We start from the raw sequence: 26,230 nt of genomic DNA, 5'->3' as shown, positions 1-26,230 counted from the left end.
TTAATTAATATGTTGATTCGTTATATATATATATATATTTTAATTTAATAACTTTAACATGCATTAAAATTCTTGGTGTTTTATATTTTTCTTTAAAAAAATCAACTCAAGTCTGCTTGTATTCAGTTGATGGTCTATAATGATTGAGCAATAATCTTTTAAAAAAATAATAATAATTTTAATGCACTAAATGGGGTAATTGATTAAAGTATATTAAAAAGGAAAATATTTGTTTAAGTTACAAGCACTTACTAGCTATTCAAAATGAAATATATTTCTGAGCCAGTGCTTAACACTGCAAGAGATCATTTTGCCATTTTGGATTAATTCTGAGTATTTTCAAATATGAGGTTACATCTGAATACTTACTTCTATTCACAAAAGTGAAAGGAATTGTTCAGAACTACTTTAGACCTCCAGTTAACATAGTAAATCTTATATTGTTGGTCTTATTTAGTATATGTGCAGCTATTACTAGAACACACTTCATCCATTTGTAATACCTGGTAGATGACTATAAGTTACATTAATAAATTATGAAAAAGCAATGCAGGGAAGGGGATGAAAACAAATAAGGAAAAACTCCAAACCCTCACAAATACTTTCCTATGGTGGATATTGGCAATCTGTTGGCCAGAAAAGATATCAATTGTCAGCTTGTGGGAAAGAACCAAGCGAAAACCCATAGTCCAGGTTACTAAAAAGCAAAAGTGGAGATGGACAGGACACACCCTGCGAAAACCAAGTACCAATGTTGCAAGGCAGGCACTTGATTGGAATCTGCAAGAAAGAGGAAAGTGGGCAGGCCCAAGCAAACCTGGAAGATGTCTAGTCATCAGCCAAGCTGAGAATACTGGAATGACATGGGAGCAGATAAAGAAAGCTAATCAGAACAGACTTCAGTGGAGATGTGTGGTTGCGGCCCTATGCTCTCCTGGGAGTTCGCAGGAATAAGTCAGTAAATAACATGCAGGGAAGAATTGCTTATTCTGCTTTATTACTGTAAATATGTAATAAGGGTGGCTGACTTGTCTCAGTTGGCCTGAATTCAAATCCTACCCACTAGCACACTCTGCCATCTTATAGGTTTGGACTATGACGTAATAATATTAATTTCTGAAGGAACATCCACAACCCTAATCAACAAACAGCTATGAATACCAGTTACATAATTTGAACATAAGTGTGAACATTTTCAAGGCAGCATTTTTCTAAACAACTTAACAGTTCAAAGAACAGGACTGACCAATTTGTTGTGCATACAAGTACTTGGGAAATTACTGTCATTGCTACTGCAAATTGCATTGGATGGAGTTTAAACCCCTTCATATTTCATGCTAGCACTGGAATGTAGTAATTACTTAATACTTAGGTCCTCCCTTGCCTTTTGGCGCTTTGGACTTTTTCTATAGTGATAGGTCATAAGCGACTTTCTAAGAAGATGCAACACTATGTTTTACGTGAATGTCTTTTTTTTTTGCTTTTTTCTTATCAGCTTCCATGTAATGGTTGACTTTGGTAAACATTCTTCTTCTTGTCTAAGGATATGTCCTGCAAATCTCATATGACTCAAAGTTTGGTTACAATTTCCCTCAGAGAGCCAGTGCCAGAACAGATTTCTCTATTGGTGACATCATCACTGTATTTTATTCCCAGGATTAGTAATGTTAAATAGTTATAATAATTTGTAAGAATTAATAATTGGTGACTTTTCTTTACAAATAAACCAGTCAATATCTAGTGAGATTTATCATTAATTCCACAAGATTACCAGTATATGCAATAATGTTGTGCTTTAATTTCAAAAAGTTCATAAGTCAAGTTAGGACCACCTAATAAAATGTGTCTGTCTGCATTGGTCGGCAAGAAGACAATAAAGTACAACTAAGGACAAAAGCAAACAATACATCCAAATAACTGTTATATACATTTTTATTGTGTTTACAGTATCTTTACACATACACACATCTGTATCAACACAAACAAACAAAAAAAAAAAGAAATTCAAGAGACCTTAGGAAAGAAAAAACATTAGTCTAATAGAAATACATGGGATAGTTCCATCACTTTTTAAACTATAGATGCTGTACACACTAGAAGATAGAGGAAGCTGTCAATGGTGTTTGATTAAAAAAAATAATATAAAAATATGGCAAAATATTTTAGCTGTCTTGTTGTTATAACATAGTGATAATTAAACAATAACATTTTATTATGATGATCTATTATTCTTATGGCAGTTTATGATAGTATTCCTTTTTTCACTATGTAAACCATATCAAATCAAAATGAAATAAGTACTAGTACTACCATTTTGAAAAATTAAAAACAATTTTCTTTAGCGTGTTAAAATGTACATTACAAATATGTACTAGGGATCTGCCTGAGCAAAACAATTATTTTAAAAGAAAAATGTTAAAATACACCAGCTTACAACTAAAGCAGGCTCTAAATTTGCCTATAGAGAAATAGTGATTCTTGTTTTGTTTTTGTTTGTTTATGAAACAATTGATTTAAACATTTAATACACATTTTAAAAAAATGTTCAGAAGTTCAAGACCATCATAAATGAGTGTCTGATTAAATCAATAATGAATGTCACAAGTAGTATGTTATGTTAGATTGTCACTGAAACTTGATGATAAGCTAATAACGTTATTTTTTTTAAACAGTCAATATATAAGAAGATGATGAAATTACATCTATTTTATCTACATGTCTTGGCAGTCCCTCATTTTTATTATTATTCATACCATAGTGTGATTCTATTAATTAAGAATTAATCTTTCATGCAATGACACATAAAGAAAAAAAATGAAAGAAAACAGGTCAAACAAAACAGGAATAAGATATCACAAGATTGATTAAAATGACTACATGATAAAACAATATCTGATGTTAATAAAACATTTCATAGAACATCTACTCATGGCTAAATAAACTTTTGGAAATCTTCAATTTAAAAAAAAAATGATAAGAACCAAACAAATCAAGCAATTCACATCAAACCGTTATATGATTCATTATTCTTCATTTAAACTTTGAAATGCCACAAAACATCGGACTAAAATTTGCATTTGTAAAGCTTCAATAAAAAAAAATTATTCTCAACAAGAATAGTTTTTAACTAATACCTTGAACAATTTGTATAGAAAATTCATTTTATGACTTCAATAAATTGAACTAAACTATGGGTTGCCTTAATTAACACAAAAATTAGATATACTTTGTATACTTTAAGTGCAAACTACTTGATAATAAAATAATTTTTTTTTAGCTGTAATCTAAAAAAAAAAAAAAAGAAAAGAAACCCCACATCCATAGTACATTATTTGTGAATTAATTCTAAATAATTTTTGACATGCAAAAAGCTATTTCACTCATAGAAAACTATGTGAACCCACCAAAGTTTACTTCAATGATGCAATTATAAAATTCAAGCTTGCGTAATTTAAAAAAAAAAACAAAAAAAAAAACAAAAAAACATGAGAACTTATTATATTAACATGATGAGGTCATCATTGGGACACATAACTTTGTTTACAAAATAAAATTTTGCATATGCTTCAGTATCTTAACCCAGAATGCTGAAATCAGAATAACTATGTTCCTTCCTTTATGTTCCTACTAGACAGACACATAAAGCTTACACTTTTGTTTCTGGAACTCATATTTCAACAACAGAAAAAAATGAGCTCATAGTGATAAACCCTAACATTTTAATTAAGTATTAATTGATTTCATTTGATCACACTTCTGTATTATTGTTCCCTTCACTCTTATCAACCTAACATGACCCAAGTGTTTTCTTTTCCATCTGCGCCCTCCCCCCATTTATCCTAACTTTAATAAGAGTTCAGCAAAGAGAGAATGTGCAGTTCACAGAGCAGCATGTGTTGGCCAGACACTGCTGCTCCAAGACATCACTCGGCGTACTTGGCTGTCCACTCTTTGGCTAGTCTGTTATATTCTGTACGGTTTGTTTTAAACATTCTGGCTATTTCTGGTACCAGTGGATCATCAGGATTAGGGTCTGTCAGTAATGAGCAGATGGACAACAGAACTAAGAAGAAAAAAAAATTTTTTTTTTTTTTAAATCATTCAACATCAAAATGAAGCTTACAGCATAAACTGAGTACTGCAACACATTAAGATAAAAAAAATGAATTTTAAAATTTATGAAAATAATAATGACTCACCTTTTGATATGGTCAGCGCAGGTGACCATTGACTTCGCAGAATGTCTAAACATATGCTGCCATTACTATTGATGTTTGGATGATAGATTTTGGTAGAGAAAGCAACCTGAAATAGTTGCAAATGCATTATAAATATGTTCTCACTTCTAAGTTGGAAATGTCCATAAGCCTCTAACCTTCCCAAAAAGACCAGACCAGCTGACAAAGTCTAATAATTACATTTTTTATTATGTAGGTCTTCAAGCTGTCTTTTTTTGTCTTGTAAAAAAAACAACTAAGCACTCAAACAAAAACTAGGATTTAAAAAAAAAATATAAATAGTAATAATACCACTCCTGAAACTATCTATATGTAAATATTAATTTTATCCTGTTAAGTTTTTAGGGAGAGAGAAATGCAATTTTAATAAGTCTTTAGTCTTTTTAAGAAGTCTCTGGCTACAATTGGTGTCGGCCCTAAATGTAACATTGTTTGTGTAAGCAATTATGGAAAAAAAATGTTGGGCTCTAAGTGGATTGAGAAACCTTGAGACCCTGGGTGATGATACAGGTCCAGAAAACTCTACAGAATTGGTTCTTTATGGGGACCTGGATGGTTAAATAAGGAAATAAGGCCAAGCCGAAGTCTGTGTTTCGAGTCTTCATTGTTGCCAAACAAGTTAAAGCAGTGTTACCAACTAGATAAAAAGCTAACAGAGAATCAAGTTAACAGATAATGGAAATAGAAAGTTAAATAGATAAAAATAAAATAAATTATTTGTTCATTTTTGTATAGACATGCTTTTGAATGGAAACAATTTTTGTTTAAACTAGTGTTTAAAGCACCAGACAAAACTGTCTCAAAAAAATATTAAGTCATTTGAGTTTTGAAGTAGAAAGAAAAATAGAAAAAAATTTTAATAAATAACCCTCAGGACAACTAAATATACACTACTTACTTTTGGTGGTTTAAATGGATAATCCGAAGGAAATGTTATTGTTAAAAAAAATACACCACCTTGATATGGACTATCAGCCTGTGAAATAGAATTATATCAATTAGATCATACAAATTTAGTTTCCTTTGAAGAAAAACATTAAGCATAAATCTAAAGATCCTTGATCACAAAAAAAAAAAAGCTTAATAGTTTGCCAATATTAAAACAGGACTGAGCCTTGGAATGAATTTATATTCATTTTGAAACAAAACTTGTACACAGATGATTGCCTATTTGAAGTAAAAATTGTTCATGCCAAATTTTCCAGGAACTAAAAACATTTACACCCAAATAAGAAATTATCACATTTGGCAGAACACACTAGTTCTAGTTCTAACACTGAATGATGGGCCAAAATTAAAGAAATCCTGGACATCAAACTCCTGGAGTCCTTGTTTTACCAGTAAATTTTCTTTGTACTGCTATAAAAGATTCTCACTTTCTTCTAAATTTTGTAGTGTTTAGAAAAGTATGCTTTTAAAAAAAAAATATGTTTGTTTCATGCTTCACCCCTATCCTATCCAAGCTGTATAAAGAGAGTTAATGTTTTGGGCATATCATAAAATAACTGAGTTTGTAAAAAGTTAGAAAACATTTTTTACATATACAATTAACATCAATAAGAATTTGACTTACTGGACCTAATATTGTGGCTTGCCACTGGAATACTGCAGAATAAATGTGAGACCTTTTAAGGAAATGTTTCACACATACATCCCAAACAAATAAACAAAATATTTATTTATAAAAAATATAAAAATTTTTAAATATTACAAATTGAAACCTATGCAAAAAAGTCTAAGCAATGAAGTGAAGATAAAATGATAAAGGGAATACATACTGTCATCACCAACTGGTCCTGCTGAACAATTGCATGGAGGATCTCTGCCTAGGTCCAATAACTCCTGAATAAAGAAGTAAATTAGTAATGTGAAATTCATGGAATGAAGAATAATATTCATGAAACAGAAGTCTTAAAATCAACACATAGAAAATTGTGGTCAGCAATAGTACTTACTAGTAATGGATAATAAGAATATATTTCTTCATAATACCTCAGTTTTATAAAAAAAAAAAAAAATAAAAAATAAACCATGCGTTGCTGATTCATAAAATGTCTAATACTGTAATTGACATAGGACATTTCCTAAATAAAGTGTGTTTGCGACTGATGGGAGGATGAAGGGAAGGAGAGAGCACTTTCAATGTCAATGTTTGATTCTCCTTTTCTTGCTGCTGTGCTGTTCTTTATTTTTTTTTTTTTTAAGGATCCTAAGAGCTATCGAAGTCAAGGGTGATCTGGAGATAAGACATGCTCCCAAGGCTTTGGCCTTTAAGTGGTCTCCTAATTGACGATACCATTGTTGACTTGACCTTATTAAATTAATGTTTTTAATTAAAATTTATAAACTAGACTTTGTGTTATATAAAAAGAGCATGCATTTCCCTTTAACTCTATAGCAAATAAAACATTTTCCGATAGCAAAAAACAAAGCTATTGAAGCTTAATCATAACAGGGTAGTGATAGTAATGAGCAAAAAGAAGAATTCCTTCGAAACGTGGGAAAATAATTACGGAGAGAAAGAGGTAAATACCTCTGACAATTATATATCTTATTTCTAGCCTTCTTGTGGATTTTAAACAAATCTGATGGAAGGTGTTTCTATCTATCAAGAGAATGGATGAAAGATGCCACAAAACCAGTCTGCTTCATGCTGATGGAGCACACCAGTCTTAATAACACATGAAATCTTAGAGAAGAAAAACTTCATCTCTATATATCTAGATTAGATCTAGACTAAGGTACCGTACATGTCATCTAAAAGTTTTTTTTTATGTTTTGGATGTTCCTTCAGATTTGAAGATAACTATTGTATTCAAGCCTAAACCTCCTGTGGGACAGCGGTGATGGTGGAACCATCATAATCAACGGTCCAGAACACATATAGATCTACCATATAACCACATCCTTGTACTAAAGTTAGTTATTTAATCCTCTAAGATACTTCACGTCTATGTATTTTATTATTAATGATTAATTAATATCTAAAATCTATGGACTCTAGTCTATATCTAGAACTCTAACAAAACACTGAGTAGCAAGTCTGTTACTTGTTATTTGAGCATGGTTAGAACCAGGGACCATCATAATCATGACCATGGAACGCATGTCCAAAGCATATCTATACTACAGATCTAAAGTGTGAATTATCTACTGGGAGATTTTCATACATGGTGGTAAAAACTATTAACCCTTAAAGTGCTGAGCTGTTTTACAATGAGTGCGTAAAAAATGGAGGCTAAACTACCACACGAGCCTTAAGGGTTAACAGCTAGTTTTTTTGTTTTTTTTGTTGTATCTGGTGTACAAAATAAAGTGTTGATAAGCTCATATTTTTTTCCCAAAGCTATCTCAAGCATAACTGCAGAATCAAATTTTCTAGCCCTCCTGTTTGAAGCACAATATCAATATGAATGAAGCATAAGATTTTCACTCTAATCTCTATGACTTAGTTTCTTAAAACTTAGTTAAAAACTAATGGGCAACTAACAAGCAGGAAAATGAAACTTTGAAGATAACTGTAACACATTGAGATATTGTTTTAATTTTAGCTTGATTTTTTTTTTTTTTTTTTTTTTTTACTTATTATGCAACTGTGATGCTTAATTTAGCATCCTTTATCATGAAAATCTCCAATAGTAAACTCTATCATACTCTAGTCTATGACGTGTCTGCTTCTGATATTTCAAGTAATAATGTCTGTTGTATCTACTATATTAATTATTATCATTAATGATTAATATCTAGATCTTTATACTCTAGATCTAAGTTAGTTAGACCTGGTCTGAGTCAAGACAAGATCTAATATAAATTAAGACTATAATCTATATAGAATCTAGACTCTTAGCATCTTGAGTCTAGATATATAGATTCTATAGTCATTTTGATTTAATGAACATCCCCCTATTTTCTGATATTATAAATTTGTTAAAATGAGCCTTTATTTTGATAGCTATGACAGAACTAGTCTATTGTTTTTGTGAACGCTACATTTCTTTATAGTTCAGATAGATTCATTTTTGTTTACTCAGAAAAACAAGGGTTTTACTTGGGCTCAAAGTGCACTGGTATGTCCCTTTTTTTCCCTCTTGGGCAGAAGGAAGGTAGGTCAGGGGTTAAGTACATTTTTTAGTATCAGCTAAACATGACATATCTATAATGCTTCTAAATAGGCATGGAAACATGTGAATGTCACAGCTTATGTGTAAATAGGGGGTGTTCCCTAATATTCATTTATCACTATCAATGACATTAGCTATTTTAATATTGAAAATGCATTTCCAAAGTATTTATCTCAAGGCTGGAAAATAAAAATTTCTTTGATTTATTTTGTAACATTTTCTTACATAATTTCGTTATTTGCCTTCAGTGTTAAGCCAAATGTGATGTGAGTGGGTAAACATAGTGCCCATGGTGGGGTCCATTAAATTGTCCAGCTGGCTTGTGAAAAGTTTATTATAGCCTAATATAGCATGCTCATATTTATTTACATTCTGACTTCATGTGAGATGGGGAGGGGTTTATCATTAAAAAAATGTAATGAGTGGGGTGGGGACAACAGAGACTTGCCATGAAAAAAATGCATGTGGCAAAATTGTCGACACTTTTTTTTCGTTGTTGTTAGTGTTATGTCTTTATTGATCCACCACATCCAATTATAAACCATCATAGTCAAATACTGAGTCAGTCAAAAACATTGAGCTGCTAGACTTGTGGTGGTGCCAAACTACATTTTCTTTGTTAAACACAAATTTTGCCACAAATCACTAATAGTCATGTGCTACAAATTTTAAAAATTTATGCAATCTAAAGTGATAGGTGACTAAACGTGACTAAAGCAAACAATATGTTAATACAATTAACAAACAAACACAGTGATAGGCACAACCCTGCTCTCACACTCTCTTACGACTCTTACTCAGTGTCTCATTGGCACCCAGTCCCTGGTAGGTACTAATAGTAATAGTAATACTAGTGTCAAGTGACAACTAGTCTATAAAGCATGCTGCATGGTATCATCAACATAGCACTAATCTAAATCTACTTACAAAAATTACTTTTAGATTCTACTAGACTTACTAGACTCTAGACCTAGATATTCTTGGTGATTCTATTTCTACTAATCTTCAGACTTGTCAAATAGAAGCTCTAGATCTAGACTCTAATACTTGATTATAAAATAATAGTATTACTAGATCTAGTATTAGTAAGTAATACTGTAATAGTAATAGTAAGTAATACTACTACTACTAGTAGTAGTACTAGTAGCCTCCCCTGCCTAGTAATACTAATACTAGATCTAGTAGTAACTAGTTTTCTACTTACTAATTATCTAATATTAATAACTCTAGATTAGATCTATTCTAATCTATCATCTAGATCTATATATGAATTATAGACCATAGTGTAGTTATCTTTTAATGTTAAAATTTGATGTACCTTTTGAATCCTTTTCACTGCCATTTTATTTTAAAAGTTTGGATATTTCCTATACAGACAGGCTTTGCTTGCAACAGCTCTGTTGTTACTAAATTTAGAAAAGGTAATCGTAGTTGTAACATTCGACGATACTTTACCGATACCTTTTTTAAACCTCACCCACCTGCTTTAAATTGTGCTATAAAATAATATAATTCAACTTTAAAAAGCAGAATATTAAATCAAATTTAATGCATTATACTTAATCTAGATCTTTTCTTTTTTTCGATTAAAAACATAGATCTGTTTGAACACCTAATCTTTAAAAAAAAAGTATCTGATTCTAGTAATTAAAAAGTGCGCATGCGCAAAATATCTATTTCCTGTTTCGAAGCCCCACAAACAAACAAACCAGATCTATAACACACACAAAAAGTCACCCCACCCCTATTAGCACAATCTCGGCAAGATGGCATTCGCTTATATGTAACTCATCATTATCTGTCCCTTACCTTTCGTCGTGAGATTGCTGTGACAATTCGCGTAACGAAAACCTCAACTTTCCCCGATCAGCAGTTGTTCTTAGCAGGATATCAAGAGAGGCCGGTCCATTCTTTTACGTTATCCAGCCAGCTTTTCTTTGGACGACCCTTTCTTGCGGTGTTCCTTCCACTATACCTTCAAGGATGACTTTTGACAGTGTATCCATCCCTAAGCCATTGCAGCAAACAATGTATAGATATGTCTCATTTTTTTAGGATATAATAAAATGAGCATATAAAATGTGACTAAAACATTTCGCGTCAAAACCCCCGCGTCTGAAGGGCTGCTACAAAACGGCTGCTACAATTACAAGACTTTCTGTTTCGATCTCCTGAAGCCTTAGTACCGCAGGCAGTGGCGGTTTGAAGACAGAGCAGGCCTACCCCTCTCCATAAAACACCGAACCATAATCTCCTAATGCAAAAACAAAATCTAATAAAATACTCAGAAAGACACAAGACGGCACATCCCTCGTTCCATATGCTAGGACAAATTTGTAGCCTACAAATACTCTTTCTTCCCTAGTGCTATTAGAGCATGGAATGGGTTGCCCAATCCAGCCAGGAAAACCAGTGACTTGGCAGAATTTAAGTCGTTGGTTAACATGCATGACTGGATGCATGAAACGTAGGACGTAACCATTTTCTTTTTTTTTTCAGTAACGTCTGTATAATATAAGATAAGAAGATGAACTGCCTCACTAGTCAGACAATGCTGAGCACATATATTTAGAAGAATGCTGGCTGCTCAGCGGCGTCCTTAACCCTTAAAGCGCGTTTGGTAGTTTAGCCTCTAAACATCAGAATTGTGTATGCACTCATTGTAAAACAGTTCAGCACTTTAAGGGTTAATCGTAAATATCGACATTTTTAGAATTCTTTTACATATGACTCATTTTCAGCTTTGTAATGATCTTATCTTATAAATTCTTATCTTATAAATTTCAGACGTTCCTTCAAAAGAGTAGATAATAATGTCCTACGCATATGAGCGGCATATGCATGTGTTAATGTAGTCGTGCATGCATGTTAATAAGAGACATACCTACATGTGTGTGTGTGTGACGGTAAGAACTTTGATTGAAGAAGATTGGTTGGTGGCTATATGCAGGGCGAAAGAAGCAATAGTAATCTTTATCATACATAAGGAAATTTGTTTCTGGCCCGTCGAAATTCGGATATAGTTTTATCTCTTTTGTGTGTGTGTGTGTGTGGGGGGGGGGGGCTTTCTTGTGGAGTTTCCGGACTGTAGCCTCGACTTCCCTCCCTTAAATCCAGCCGTAGAACACTTATGCCTATATGGAATAAAACATGTCTCTTTATGTGTCTTTCTGGGGTATTTTTATTAGGTTGTGTTTTTTTGTAAATTATGGTTTAGTGTTTTACGTATTATTGCTACATTACTTTAAACTACTTTACAGTCTTTCCTCCTGAAATTTAAGTATCATCTCTTTTTGAAGTAACGTCTGTAATATATAAGATAAGATAATGAAGTGTTGTTACGATATTTGTGAAGGTATGTAATAGGCCTATCTATGATAATTTGTGTCTATCTTTTTTTTTTTGTACCGCAGAATTAAATCTTGGAACTAGCACTTCCAATAACAAAATTAAAATGAAAAATTTCGCTCATGAAAAAAAAAAAATTAGTTGAGGTTCCATTTTTCGTCTTTTACACTGTTTTGTTTACCCATACCGTGAAAATCTACATCGCTCCTGTACACTGCACCAAAATAGGTAACAATTGGTAACAAATATTTCTAATCGGACAGATTTATTATTGTTAGTCTAGAGTCTAGATCTATTACAAATTTAATAACATGACAGACCCAAACTAACTGATACGCTTATTACAGGCCTAAGCTTTGTTGTTGTTTTTAAAAAGTTTTTTTGTTTTGTATTTTGCTTGTTTTTATTTTTTTCTGTACAATTCTTCTTATTAGCACGTTAACTTTTCATGGGGTTCAATCCACTGGGTGGAAACAGGGCGGGAAATTCGAAAATGGTTCAAACAATTTTCCTAGATATATGACAGTTTAGGCCTATGTATATCTTTACAAAATAAATAACTACCGAAATGCTGCTGGTAAGGTCATTGGCAAAAAAAAAAAAACAAAAAAAAAAAACACCATTTGGGCAGCTGTTAGAGGAAAACATTAATAAGAAAGCTAAAAAGATTTTAGAAATAAAATCACCCTTTGGGTCAGGATTTTGTGATTTTACCATCACAAGAAAGATACAAGATACTGATAGCAAAGATCAACAGATACAAACACTCTTTTGTTCCCCTGGCAATCAAATCATTAAATATAATTTAACTTATTAAATTATTATATTATTATTATTGACCACACAGTGAAGACTGGTTTGACCATTCTTTTCAAAATATAATCATCTAAAAATAAAATTTGTTTTACATCTTTTTATGTCTAAAGTTTGCCATTTCTGTAGCAATTGAGGTTTTACATGGTGGAGTCGCTGGCCCCGCACCAAGCCCTCCTACTTTTTCACCCGAGCTGGGAGACAGTTATAGAGATCGGGCCACAAACAAATAAATCCTATGCAGAACTAGGACTCAACCACTTAACAAGACTGTGACAGAGGTTTGCAGAACATGTCCTCAGACAGAATGAACTACGCTTACCAAGGGTAATGGAGGCCAATACAAGTAAAGCGCAAACAGGGACATCCTCCTATAACTTGCTGCCACATTTTTATGGAAGACCGCAGAGCAGCGGAAACCAGCTGGTAAAAGGCAGCAGAGGTTGCCAGTGACAGATCTTTTTGGAGACAGCTTGCCGCTTAATGCTCCATATTGGTGCAGTAGGCTCTAAGTCTAAATAAGTAACTAAATCTTTTGTATTTTGAACAAGCTTTCAGCGGGAATTAACATATTCAGCCCAAATCTTTCTTTGAATTCAGTAACGCGTTGAATAAATAAAAAGGCGTAGGCTATTTTGCACACCCCATTTTATTGTAGAAATGATTATCTTAACTGTTACTTAAAGAACTTACTTGTGTAAGCTTACTGGCAAGACTCCTTACAATATTGAAGCACTACAAGATACAAATAGAAATTACAGACAGCTTCATAAGCGTGCTCGAGAGGCTAAGTACGAACTTAGCTTGGCTACCTATGAAAGGGGCTCGAGGTTCGGCAGATCACTCGAGCAGAGCTGTGTTTACTGAGCGCACGGAAAACCTCCTCCCTGATACCCACTCCCCCCACTGGTCCACAAATGAGATTGGACCATAACACTCTGAGCATGCTATAAGCATGAAAGTAGCGCTATATATTTAATAAGGTTTGTCTTCGAGTCCGAAGATTAGTGAGGAATGCAGTACTTCCCGTGGCTGCGCAGTCCCAGCTGTGACCTACATATTTTGCCACATCCAGGGCAAGCATAACCATTGTCCGCAGGTGGTCGATTTAGATTTTCTTTTCGCCGTCTGCGTTTGTCCTCGGCAGCAGATTTTCTTTTGGCCTCAAATGTGTATCCCGCGGCCTTCGTGAGTGACCTCCAGCTGTCTCGTTCTGAGGCCGCATACAACCAGGTGTAACTCAAGAGTTTGGACAAGAAGTAAAGGAAAGATCATTCTTTTATTTCTGCAAGTCGGACTAGAAAAAAAAAGAGGGGGGGGGGAGAACAAGTAGGGCCGGACTTAACCGTTGTGACCAAGGAGTCATGGAAAGATGAAAAAAGAGGGGGGGGGGAGAACAAGTAATCTACTCTGTATTGACGGGGTCGGGGTCAACAGTTTCCAGGAGCTCCTGGTAAATCGATAGGAGGCCGCGGGAAATCTGTTATAAGTTATAAAATGGTTTAATTTAATAATTTGTACACCTAGAATTAGCGCGGGTCCTATGAAAGTGCGGATAGGTTGCAGTGGCCTAAGGCCGGCCCTGCAAAATAGCGGCGTATGCTACGACGCTGGTCAACTAGTTATTATTATTATTATAAAGGAGGAAATGATTAAAAAAACAACTTAAGTTACTTTGTTTTTAAAAAGCTTCTTTCAAACAAAAGTTCACATACAATTTCTTAAAAACAGAAAACAACTCTACAGATATTTATTTTAATAAATCTTACAATGAAAACAAAACAAAAATGTTTCACACAGAAAAAAAAAGGAAACAAATTAAGAGACAATTGTATTTTGTTTAAAAATCAGACTAACATCAAAGTGATACAATGGGTCATTAGTGGCATTAAAATATTCATAGAAAGTTGTACTAGTACTATCACAAACTAGGAAATCGGTTTCTGGGTTATTGACTGTATGCATTCCAGTTACAGATATGCATAGCCATGTGTATACTTTGTGGGCTTGATACCCTAACATCTTTTGCACATTAACTTGAATGGACAGCTAGCTGCACTTTCCATAATAGGCTCAACCTGCAATCACTTTAGTTATACAGCAAACAAAATCAAGTTTTTGAGTACCAAATTTGGTGTACTGGTAGAAGCATATACCTTTATTTTTGTAATATAATAATTGTCATGGAATACAGAGATCTTTAAAATTTAGATACAAAATTGTAGGAGTTGACTAAGTGTTAAGAATTGTTTCTGTAGCAAATATTTATATTTTTTTGAAATTATCAGTTCAACTGGTTTATGTATTTATTTCTTCAATGAAAAAAAAAAGTCAAGCATTACATTATTGACTTAAACAAAGTCACGATCAATACAGTGAAATGATAAAATGGAATATTGTTAGATATAAGGGTCAATATCTTAACAAAACATTGTGATAAGCTTTATATATTACTGTGAATTTCAGCCGAATGTTTACACTGATGCTAATATATGTGTTTTGTTAATACATAAAAACTTTATATTCTGCCATATATATATATATATATATATTACGGGAATAGTTTTTCTACAAAATATCACTAAGTTTAATACCATGTTAGAGACTATATCTGCCTAAGTGTATCATCAATTTTAAAGCCATAATTACAACTAATAAGGATTCATTTAGTTTCTATAAAGGTATTAGTAAACTAAACACATAAGTAAGTCTAATTATTACAGAATTAATAGACCTATATATTTCTTCAGGATACAGCAAAAAAAAACAAACTTCTAAAGTATTTCTGAAATTTAATGTTTCTGGGCACAAAAGCTAATAAAATACAAAAATGTGTAACCTTTAAAGCTTTTCCAATTCTAACGTCAATTACAATTCTGCATATTTAAAACATACAAATAAAAACAACAGAATTCTGATGACTAGATCATCAAGTTCTGAACAAATGAAACTCGGAGTGTTGTGAAACAAAAAAAGTTGACTTCAATATAATTAGAACACTCATCTAAAATTGATAGTTAGTCTGAAACAAAAAAAAAGGGAGATATTAGCAGAGTATATTTAAAGCCTGCTACTTTAACAAACTTGATATTTACATATACATGTTAGCACAAAAAATAATTCAGCTATTTATTTTTTGAGAAATTAACTTCAGAAACAAAGACAAAAAAAAAAAAAAACGAGTGTAACTAAGCAACGGCAGAACAGATCATCATACAACAGTTGACAGGGTAAGATTCGGCAGACAACTTACTTGAAGCAAAAATAATAGGAAGTTCAACAGTGCACAAAGATTAGGAAGTAGCAAAAATTTGTTATATAGGTCTGGTGTTAAACCATGCCCTGTACCAATCTACTGTTAGCACAGAAGCAGGCGAGTAATGTGAAATAACTTGATGAAAACACAAATACATCCAATTAATTGATGACAGAACCCTTGGATTACAGTTATTCATAAATTAAAACTTTTGACAGCCCTTCGGTAAAGCAATCAATCACAATTAGTGTGATCACCAAAATCATAAACAAATAAATAGATTTATTCACAATAAGCCAACCAAAAAAAAAAAAAAAAGATGATTCTTTCTCGATAGCAGCCATCTCTATGTATCTTTAGGAACAACATACAATTAGACTGTGTCCTTTAGATTAGTTTGTGTCTAACTGAAGATGTTCGAAATCATGTGATCAACAATAAGCTGACTTGTTTTCTATGTCTAAAAGAACCTTGGGGCTACTCTTATAACATTAACTGAAAGACCAATGTAAGAAACTAACTAGCAAAGATTATTTGTATTCAATCATTAAAAAAAACAAAAAAAATAACCCATATCTACTTGAATATTTAAATGCGTTTTTAAGAGCTGGAAAAATTTCTTTATTTAAAGTTTTTTTTTAAAAAAGGCACAATTTTTTTTTAGGAACAAACAGAGTTGAAACTTAAAAATAAAAAAAAAAAAGAAGATGGACTCATGATTTGGTTTGAGAAAACAAATATAAAATCCTGTCATTTCTTTTAAAGCAGGTTCTGTTGTTTATAGTCTATTTTGTCATTAAATATTTCAATTCATCCATGAAAATTGGTAACAAGTTTCAAACTTAACTTTGCTAGACAATATACAAAGCAAGATATAAGATTATTTAGATGCAAAAAGTAAACAAAAATCACTTGACTTATATACAAGAAAGAACAGAAGACTTCAACAATTCTGGCACATTCCATAAGTACAACCAACAGATCACCTACAGGAAATTAATAAAATATAAAAAAAAAAAACTTTAACAGTAAAAAAATGTTTTTGTTGTTTTTTGGCTGTGCAAGCGGAAACAACACACAAAAAGGAAAACCAGACAAACAGGATGAATGTCAAGCTCATGTCATTTGAGATGAAGTTGAGGCTGCTCGTGCACATCATTAAGATTTGTTCATGTCACAAGATGTCAATATAAACAACCGTGGAAACAGATGGTGTTTTAACAGCAAGCTACATAGAACATTGAATTAAAAAAACAAACAATAGTTGTGAATATAGAGAAACAGGACAAAAACAATTGTCTGGTGTCATTCTTTTTCATCTGCAAATGTATGGGAACAATTGTTTTTAGTACATATGCACAGGATTTGCCAGCCCATTTAAAATCATACATAGCATGCATAAAATGTATAGCCACTAGCACACAGTCATAAACATATTACACTGAAGTACAAATACACTAATTGAGATTTCCTCCATGTTAATTTTGTGTTTGTTGAGTCACTTAGTTTTATACATAGTATGAGGTTGACTTTTAGCAACATGCCAAGGTGTTTTTTTGCAGGTTCGCAAATAAATATTCACAATCGAGTGGCAACAAACGGAAAACAAAAATGTTGGAATGATTCATGATATAAAGAGTAAGCACAGCCGATTGATTTATGAAAGGAATGACTCAATATTACGTTGAAGTTGTCATCGCCTCAGCTTTGCTAATGTTGTGCAAAATTTTTCAAAGCTTTAAAATTTTATTCTTTTGCAAAAAAAAAAAATCTATGTTTCTCTATTTGGGAAACAAATTGTTTAAATAGATGTGACGCACCAAATTTTTTGCATATTTAAATACTTCAAAGATATGGAAAAAGAAAACATAAGAAGTAGTATACAATTTTTTTCCCTTGCTCTGATTGAGATGAAAAATCTTGAGAAGGACAGAAAGTCATTCAACCTGGTTTATCCACGCTAGCATCATAAAGCAACCATCACCCTTCACAAGCACCCTATTTCTTTTGGACAAGATTGTTTTGCGTTCATAGAGCCTCGGGCTTGAAGCAGTTAGCTAGTCTTTGAGCTGGGGGTATACAGCATCACTGAGCTGCCCACTGTATCGGTGAACTCGCACTCCACCACTTTGAACTTGATGTCCAGTATGGCCAGGGTGGATTTGGATGGGGTCATCAGATAGTTGTTCATTGTGTCACTGGGGACAATCAGGCGATGGACTGAGGAAGGATGTCTCAGTGCAGAAGGATCAGTAAATTGAGTCCCTGAGGAGAAAAATTTAACAAATGTCAAAAGTACAGTAATAATAAAAGAATAATGAATTATTAATCACAATTTATAAAGAAAAATAAGCAATTGAAAAATGAATACTTTTTAAAAACAAATCATATCTAAGGGACAGAACCGTTAAGTACTGCCATTTATCTGAAAGTTATGGGCTTTATCTCCCTTTCTGCTATACAACACAAAATTAATTAATTAGTACTAAATGATTAACTAAGTGGTTAATTTTTGGATTGATTCGCGTAGTGTTATCAACTATGAATGATTATGTGAAATTACAACTTGATATGAGAATGGGGAAATAGGAGAAGAAAACATGTTAAAACGTAATAAGGGAGTTAAATCCATATATATATACAACCACATCTCTCATTAAGTAGCATTTATTCCACTTATTTCAAAATCAAACAAAATAACTAATCCCCAACAATTAATTAACTAATGGTTTGATTTTTTTGATTGATTCATGTCTTGTCAGGTTTAATAAATAATTGTGCAACGTTTTAACTTGATCCAAGAATGGAAAATGGGAGACAAAAATAATGTTTAAACTTTTTACCGGACAAACTGACATAGTCAGAGTAAGTTGGTATTAATCTATAAGAAATTATCATGTAAATGGAATAGCCTTGGTCAGGTACGAATAATTTTCTCTTTATGTACAATGTGATTGATGGATTTCACTATGTGAGAATATGTAAGGGTAGTGACAGTGAGTGGATTTTTAAACTTAACAATCTAAATTAATAAAATGGGCTATGAATTTCCCAAGAATGGAAAATGGGAGACAAAAATAATGTTTAAACTTTTTACCGGACAAACTGACATAGTCAGAGTAAGTTGGTATTAATCTATAAGAAATTATCATGTAAATGGAATAGCCTTGGTCAGGTATGAATAATTTTCTCTTTATGTACAATGTGATTGATGGATTTCACTATGTGAGAATATGTAAGGGTAGTGACAGTGAGTGGATTTTTAAACTTAACAATCTAAATTAATCAAATTGGCTATGAATTTCCCACTTGGGAATTGTAGCTTTGATGCAAAAAAAAAAATAAAATCTTTTTATAAATTGACTACAAAAAATAAATAAATTTAAAGCACTATTTAATTTAAAGTTTAACAAGAAAGAAAAAAAAAATTTCTACTGATTTCTTAATGGTTAATTATTTAATTTTAGTTTAATGCATTTCAATTTTCAAATTTTAAAAAATGTCTCAATAATTCTATTATTATCACAAATACAAAATCAGTTCAACTGAAGTATAAGTAAAGTAAAGTTTCCCTTTCAGACCTTGCAATCTTTGTGGCAGAGCATGTTAAGGTCATCTGTTAACACAGTTAACAATCATGGTGTCATGTGGCCAGCACACTAACCAACCGACTTTACTTTCTCAAATTTAAGTCAGGTACCAGTTAGAACTGGGTAGACTCAGAGGTGCCTTAAAAATCCAGAAATTCAAAATACTAATCTTCACTGAGATTCAAACCCAGGAACTCAGGTTTGGAAGCCAAGTGCTTAACCACTCAGCCACCATGTGTCCCCCCCCCCCCTTCCAAATCAATTCAATTGAACTGGTTTAAACTTAAATTATGAAACCCTGAGCCAAACAAACAGCCCTACATCTATGAATACAAAGAAAATAAAAAAGTGTGTCACAATTTGAAAGTTTGAAAGCGAGGCTGACCTGTTATCTTTTCAACTTTCCCTGTTACCAGGTTCATCAAAATGACATCATCATCATCAGCTGATGTCAAGACAAGGTCATAGCCGTGATGAGAGTTGGCAGGTACAAATGTGACATCACTAATTCTAGCACTGACTGTTACTTCATATGTAGTTTCCATGATTCCTGAATAGAATCAGATGAAGATACAAGTTAAGGAGGTTATCAACAGAGATATGATCAAGTCAGAGAGACAATACAACAGGGATTGAAGAATACATAACAGATTTACAATTCTAACTTTTAAAAAAAGTATCATTAGAAACATAAAATAACTAAGTAAAAAAAAGTAGATATAATAAAAAAAAAAATTGAAAGCATTTAATTGAAAACTATTAAAATAGAACCTCAATTTTGCTTCACTTTGCAAAAAAAATGTGTCAATTTATTCATTAAGTTCAGCCAATAATCAATAATAATATAGCGTTTTAGATCTAAATACTTGACTTGTTATACAATGTATATGTTTTCGAACAGTTATATATTTCAATTCTTCTACTGCGTTCTCGTTATTATGTTGAAGGGTGCAGATGATTAGTCCAATATCTGAGATAAACTGTGCAGTAGTTTCCAGATCAAAAAGCTCTCCATATAGTTTTTCTTCTAAATGGGTGTTTTGGGGCCACTGTCTTGTTTGGGCCTCTCAATGGAAAATGCAGTTTTGAAGGAAATAGTCGGCTATCTCTGATGACACTCCGCAAGGGCAAATTTCACTAGTTCCAATTTTCAGTTTCCTGAGCATATGTTGTCTTATTCTGTTGTGTCTGGTTACTAAGTGAAAAATTTGTAAGTAGGTTGTTTTGGGATAGTTTATTATAGGTGTCCGTCTTTCTTGTACTTAGGATGATAGCTTGTCCATTTTTCGTTTACTCTACAATTAGTTTGCTCATTTTTTTTTTAAATTTCCCATTTCAGACCATGTGGTCAATAGGGCAGATGATGATAAGGTCATCTGTTTCTTTGGCCAACGGTTATTGAGCACGGTGTTATGTGGCCAGTACAACGATCAACTGCCTTTACTTTCCCCAACTAAAGTCAGGTACCCATTAGAGTTGGGTGGATTCACTTCTTACTTTTCAATTAAAATCCAATAATTTCAATCATGACTTTATTCTGCTGTTGTTTTTTTTTGGCTTATTAATAATGTTAAACAGATTGTAATAAATAATTTTTCTTATAGACAAATATTAAAATGTTTATAAAATAAAGTTTTTCCCCCATCTCATTGGGAAGTTATTTCAAATTGAAAAAAAAAAAATTGAAAGAAAGAACATTTTGTTTTGTTTACCTTCATCACTGACTGAGGAGACTGTAACTTTACCAGTAGAGTCATCAACTGTGACTAGATGTCTAGAGTCGGGTGATGTCATGGGTCGTCCAGACAGGGAGACAGTTGAGATAACTGTGTCGGTTAAATAGTCCATGGTCAGTTGTAAAGTATGATGATCAACCGATGATACACACTGAATCAACACATGTCCACCTAAAAAAACAGGTTAAGTTAAAATTTAAACAACATGAATCTCAGAGCTATCCATGAAAATAAATGATGACAATTAAAAACTCAAAACTCAGCTAATATGATAAAGGCCAGATGCATGAAAATCAGCTAAGTGAAGAAAAAACAAAGTAATTTAAAACATTAATGTGCAGATTGAAGGCTACTAGATAAAAAAAATAAAATAAATTAGAGCAGTTTCTTTTTAGCTCATAAATGAGATTAAATGGAAATTAGCTTTTAAATGAAAAAAAATCATTAGGAAAGATTCAAATTATAAATAAAGGTGGCTTTTTTTTAAAAATAGGAATGCTGTGAATTAATTTCAGAAATCAATATTGTGCTTTTCATCAAAAAGAATGAATGAATTTGTTCTGCCTTTTTTCGAATACCCAGCAAAGCTTAACATTATGATTATGCTGAAGACAGCAGGGGTATAGGCTGTACAGCTAATGTTGAAATAAGTTTTTACTGAACTAATTAAAATGAATGCATTTCAACTTTGACAATATTTTTTGGGGAAGCAAAACCACGATTTCACTACTAAGATTCCATTATTGAGACATTCAATGTCTTAGAGTACTGACCAATGGGAACAAAGTCGAGGTAGGTTGGAACACAGCCATAGTTGGACAGGTCAATAGATTTGGTGTAGCTCATGTCCTCAAGGTTCAGTTTGAAAAGTCCATTCTGGTCACGGTGAGTAACATAGCCAAAGTCAAACTCATGCTCAAGGTCGTTAGGTTTTGCGATGAACACATCCTGGACCTGCAATATGTTAGTTCAAGCACTGTTCATTATGGACTATCATACATGTAATAATTTCATTATTATAACAGTTTAGGTAAAAAAAGAAAACAGGACAGCTAACACTTTCTTCTTGCAACAGAATAATAAATATAAACAATACAGATAAAACTAAACAAATTGTAAAAGAAATTGTACAGGCTCAGCAGTATTCTATGGGTCTTGAAGAAAAGTGAAGAAAAATTGAAGAAGACCTTGAATAGCCTGATTTACAAGCAGTATAATAGGTACAATTATGGCTATGAGCTAGAAGTGTGTCCTAAAACTTACAGTATCAAAGTGATTGCCCACTGGCCTGGTGTGTACAGCCCGGTGTTGGATGTGCTGTGAAGCATCTCTGATGACCACAATGGTCTTTCCTCCCTGGGAGTCCTCCTGGTTGGCACACAGCACCCACACCTGGTCCAAGTGTTTCACATACCACATCTTCATTGGCTTTTTGTCCGTGTCAATCACCTGCTCATCAAAAATATACAATATAGTTTTTTGTTTTTTTTAAATTTGTAACAAGGCTATTTGGAAAAGGATTCCAATACTTATTTAGTCCAACCTATTTGATTTGATAAGCTAAATATATACAGTTTTGTAAGACAGTTCACCCATCATTGTATGATAAAGACCATTCCAGTCCTCCGGGTGTTCTTCACTTTATGTCTAATACAAGTAGCTGAAGAGGTCTATATTTGTATGGAAGGGGCAGTGGTAGATGAGTGGTTAAGTGCATGGCTTCCAAACCTGGAGCTCTGGGTTCAAATCTCTGTGAAGACTAGAATTTTGAATTGCCCCTGAGTTCTTCTACCTTTACCTATCCCTTAGTCTGTTGGACCGTTAGAGCACCATGCAAGATTCGTCGACAGTCCTTCTCCATTCCTCTCTGTCTTTTGCTTTAGTTAGAACCTTTTTCAATGGCAGGCTTGTCCATTCTTTTATGTTGTCTTCCCATCATTTTCTCTGTCTGCCTCTTCTTCTTTTCCTGGTGCTGTTCTTTGCAAGCTGTTCTTTGAAAGGTCTTTGCAAGCCCTTGAGTCCACCCTACATTAATGAGTACCTGACTTTAGTTGGGGAAAGTAAAGGCAATTGGTTGTTATGCTGGCCACAAGACACCCTGCCTATTAGCCCTTGGCCTAAGAAACAGAAGAACTTAACATCATCTGCCCTATAGATCGCAAGGTCTGAAAGGGGAACTTTACTTTTTTTACTTTTATTTGTGTGGAAGCTCTTTGGGCAGTCTGGGATGGGATTATCACAATGCAGATGTATCCATACATGTAAACCATTTCACATGGCTTGGCATAAACGCAGAGATGTCACATAGTATTAACTACATCTTAGCAAGATTTTTTTGTTTCTTTTACAAATAGGGGATGAAGTAAAGAACTATCAAATTATGAGATTAAATTTCTTTTTCATCCTTTAAATAATTTTTGATCCCCAGTTTTTTATTGCTTTGCTTCTGCTCCTTTAATCCCCTAAATTTCATAATTAATCTTTCGTCTAATCATGTAGGTACAATTCACATACATTTTATGCATGCATTAAAATGATCATCAATTAACATTAAATGCTCCTAATGTGGTTCAAACTGTGAGCATTAATAGAATTACATTCAATGAAAATATTTGAACCAGAATTTGTAAGCTATTAAAGATTTAAGAGACTCTTAAAAACTTGGTAAATGTATAGCTTTAAATGCTAATACTGACAATGAGTTGATGGCAAAGCCAATATAAGATAATTTTGAAAACAATAGTCAATCTAATAAAAAAAATTACCAAAATATTTTTTGATTCCTCAAAAGAAAATTTTGCTTGAAATAAGATCTATAAAAATATAATATGATTATGCTGATTCAGATTAAAATTAAGTGGATTCCATTAAAATCTTCCACATACTCATTCATGTTAGTTTTTTATTTTTTTACAAAGCAGGATGAATGTACCTGTACAGGGCTCCAAGAAGTTCCAGTCTCAACTATGACAACCCTGTTCTGGTCAGGCTGGCTAGCATAGATGTAACTGGATCCAACCATCACAGCGCTGCCCCACTCACAGTCCTGGCCACTGCGGCACAAAGTCAGAGGGCCATCCAGAGCATCTGGGATGAACTTGAAATTTCCAAAATCCCCACGGATTTGGTGCTTCAGAAGACAATGAAGTGGGTCATAGGACTGTATACCTTTGTCATTAAACACCATGAAAGTCCCAGTCTCCTTCATGCTACTCTTGTCTGAAACAGAAACAATGTAAGTTCTAAAAAAGTTCTAACTAAGGCAAAAGATAGTGAGGAATGGAGAAAGATGGTCGACAAATCTTGCATAGTGCCCAAACGGTTCAACAGACTAAGAAATAGGTAAAGGAAAGTTTGTCATGAAGAGTTTCTAAGTTCATAAATTTGTAATAATGGTGTCACTTCTGTTAGGTGAAAATTTTCCCTTGTGTTTTTGTGTGTGTGTATGTGTGTGTTCTAGACTTTTTGTGCTTTCCTAAGTTGATGGCTTCCAAAATGAAATTCTATACTACATGTCAATGTCTTACTCTGTATTTAAATAACAAAAGTATAAAGTCAACTGAATTGTAGCACAAACACGCTAAGAGACTTCATGTTTGCAAGAATCAGACAGGCCTTAATAACATTTTGAAAAATAGCTTTAATTTCTATCCTAATTAGAACAATATCTATGGATGACGTACATGCTGGATTGGTAGGTGGTACCACTGAGACAGAGACTGTCTTTTCTGTCGTCCCTGCCTGGTTGTGAGCACTGCAAGTAAAGGAGCCAGAGTCTGCTTCTACCTGAGCGTTGTGGATGACAATATGGCCACCTCCGACTGAAACAATTCAAACAATTAAAAATAAAGCATGAAGTCTTTTAATCTATTCTTTTTATTGTAGCAATCAATATGATATTTTGTCTAACTCAGGAATTCTCAACCTGTGGGTCGCGACCCTCTTGGGGGTCGAATGACGATTTGCCAGGGGTCGCCTAAGACCATCGAAAATATTGATTGTTATTGTCTATTCTTCTATTGCTGTGTGTGTATGTGGTGAGGGGGGTCGCGGCAGAGTGGGGGTTTGTAAAAAGGGGTCGCTGAACTCTAAAGGTTGAGAACCGCTGGTCTAACTCAAAGCTAACTTTTTTTTGTTTACAATTTAAGTAAGACTTACAGTAATGAGTCACATGGCTGGAGCTATTCACTACATCTCCTCCTTGCTTCCAGGTGATGATGGGCTTGGGAACACCTTCTGTATGACACCTCAACTCAATGTCAGAACCAGTCATATGAATCTGAGTGACTGGATCCACAGTCAGTACAGGGAGAGCTGAATAAAAAAAGAAAAAAAAAGAGAATATAGTTGCTCTGTACATTTAAATTACTCAAATGTATTTGTACACCTTGTTAAAAGATTTGAAAACATAATTCTCTGAGGTATAGAATGTCCGTCAGAAAACAGGATTATTGTTTATCAAGACAACCTCCTGAGAGATTCATAAAACTTAGTGCATTGATATAATACTTAATTTAAAAAAAAAATTAGAGTTGCAGCACATTAATAATGTAAAATATTTTATATATAGATGCAATTTGATACCTTTAAAAAAAAAAATTGGTTGCTTTTCAGTATTTTTTTTTTATAAAAGATAAAAGAAAATAGAATCCAAGTGTGTATTTTGGGAATGGGCACAAGTATTCCCCAACTCTATAACAGAACTCAAAATTTTTAATACAGTGATTCTGCAGTACTTCATGCTTCAGCTATCCTAGGTTCACTCTTTTGAGGTGCCTTATAAATAATTAATGGAAAAAATATTACAAGAATCTTTGCTTTTATGCTGATTTTCCATGATATTCAAATGGTGCAAAAAAAAAAAAAAAAATTTAAAGAATTTTTACCTGAAAAAATCCCAAATAGCATACAAATATATATATTAATTCTTACAATATAGAAATGTTATAATAATAAAATTGATATGAATTACAGTAAATAGAAAATATTTATTTACTCTTTCTGAAACGCTATGTGCCTAATCACAATTGTAAACAACACACAACTGGGTGATTGTTTGCATTGTAAACCAGTGTCTGTCTCACTGGCAGGATGTTAAGTTTTGTTGATTTCTTCTTCTAATTATTAC

The 26,230-nt window shown here is 33.1% G+C and overlaps 2 protein-coding genes across 5 annotated transcripts in view; both read right to left on the bottom strand.

Moving 5' to 3' along the window:
- Nucleotides 1–1,914: 1,914 nt before the first annotated feature.
- Nucleotides 1,915–9,832, bottom strand: LOC106061793 (ubiquitin-conjugating enzyme E2 2-like). 2 transcript variants are annotated; one of them, XM_013220001.2, is made up of 6 exons: nt 9,678–9,832; nt 6,017–6,080; nt 5,812–5,843; nt 5,137–5,214; nt 4,200–4,305; nt 1,915–4,063 (listed from the first exon to the last, which is right to left on the bottom strand). In XM_013220001.2, the coding sequence occupies exons 1-6, from the start codon at nt 9,699–9,701 to the stop codon at nt 3,924–3,926; spliced, it is 444 nt and encodes a 147-aa protein (XP_013075455.1). In that variant the 5' UTR covers nt 9,702–9,832; the 3' UTR covers nt 1,915–3,923. The 2 variants fall into 2 exon arrangements, with proteins under 2 accessions (XP_013075455.1, XP_055877704.1); XM_056021729.1 differs by lacking the exon at nt 9,678–9,832 and having other exon boundaries at nt 6,017–6,131.
- Nucleotides 9,833–14,261: 4,429 nt separating this feature from the next.
- Nucleotides 14,262–26,230, bottom strand: part of LOC106074098 (uncharacterized) — a 93,021-nt gene continuing 81,052 nt past the window's right edge. For all 3 annotated transcript variants that reach the window (XM_056021728.1, XM_056021725.1, XM_056021727.1), the window contains 8 exons: nt 25,261–25,416; nt 24,786–24,923; nt 24,035–24,321; nt 22,366–22,551; nt 21,876–22,056; nt 21,079–21,273; nt 19,752–19,916; nt 14,262–18,041 (listed from right to left, as the gene is read on the bottom strand). In XM_056021728.1, coding sequence (XP_055877703.1) covers nt 17,830–18,041; nt 19,752–19,916; nt 21,079–21,273; nt 21,876–22,056; nt 22,366–22,551; nt 24,035–24,321; nt 24,786–24,923; nt 25,261–25,416 — 1,520 coding nt within the window. In that variant the 3' untranslated portion in view covers nt 14,262–17,829. The remainder of the gene's footprint in view (nt 18,042–19,751; nt 19,917–21,078; nt 21,274–21,875; nt 22,057–22,365; nt 22,552–24,034; nt 24,322–24,785; nt 24,924–25,260; nt 25,417–26,230) is intronic.

Source organism: Biomphalaria glabrata, chromosome 2 (genome assembly GCF_947242115.1).
Source record: "Biomphalaria glabrata chromosome 2, xgBioGlab47.1, whole genome shotgun sequence".
Lineage (NCBI taxonomy): Eukaryota > Metazoa > Mollusca > Gastropoda > Planorbidae > Biomphalaria > Biomphalaria glabrata.
This window is presented reverse-complemented; position numbering and strand designations above follow the sequence as displayed.

Excerpts from the sequence above, each read along its gene's own strand:
- LOC106061793 (XM_056021729.1), bottom strand. The coding sequence starts at position 6,116 with ATGAATTTCACATTACTAATTTACTTCTTTATTCAGGAGTTATTGGAC. Across the intron at positions 5,844-6,016 it reads AGGACCAGTTGGTGATGACA|TATTCCAGTGGCAAGCCACA; the intron begins GTATGTATTCCC and ends TTTATTCTGCAG. Across the intron at positions 4,064-4,199 it reads TGCGCTGACCATATCAAAAG|TTCTGTTGTCCATCTGCTCA; the intron begins GTGAGTCATTAT and ends TTTTCTTCTTAG.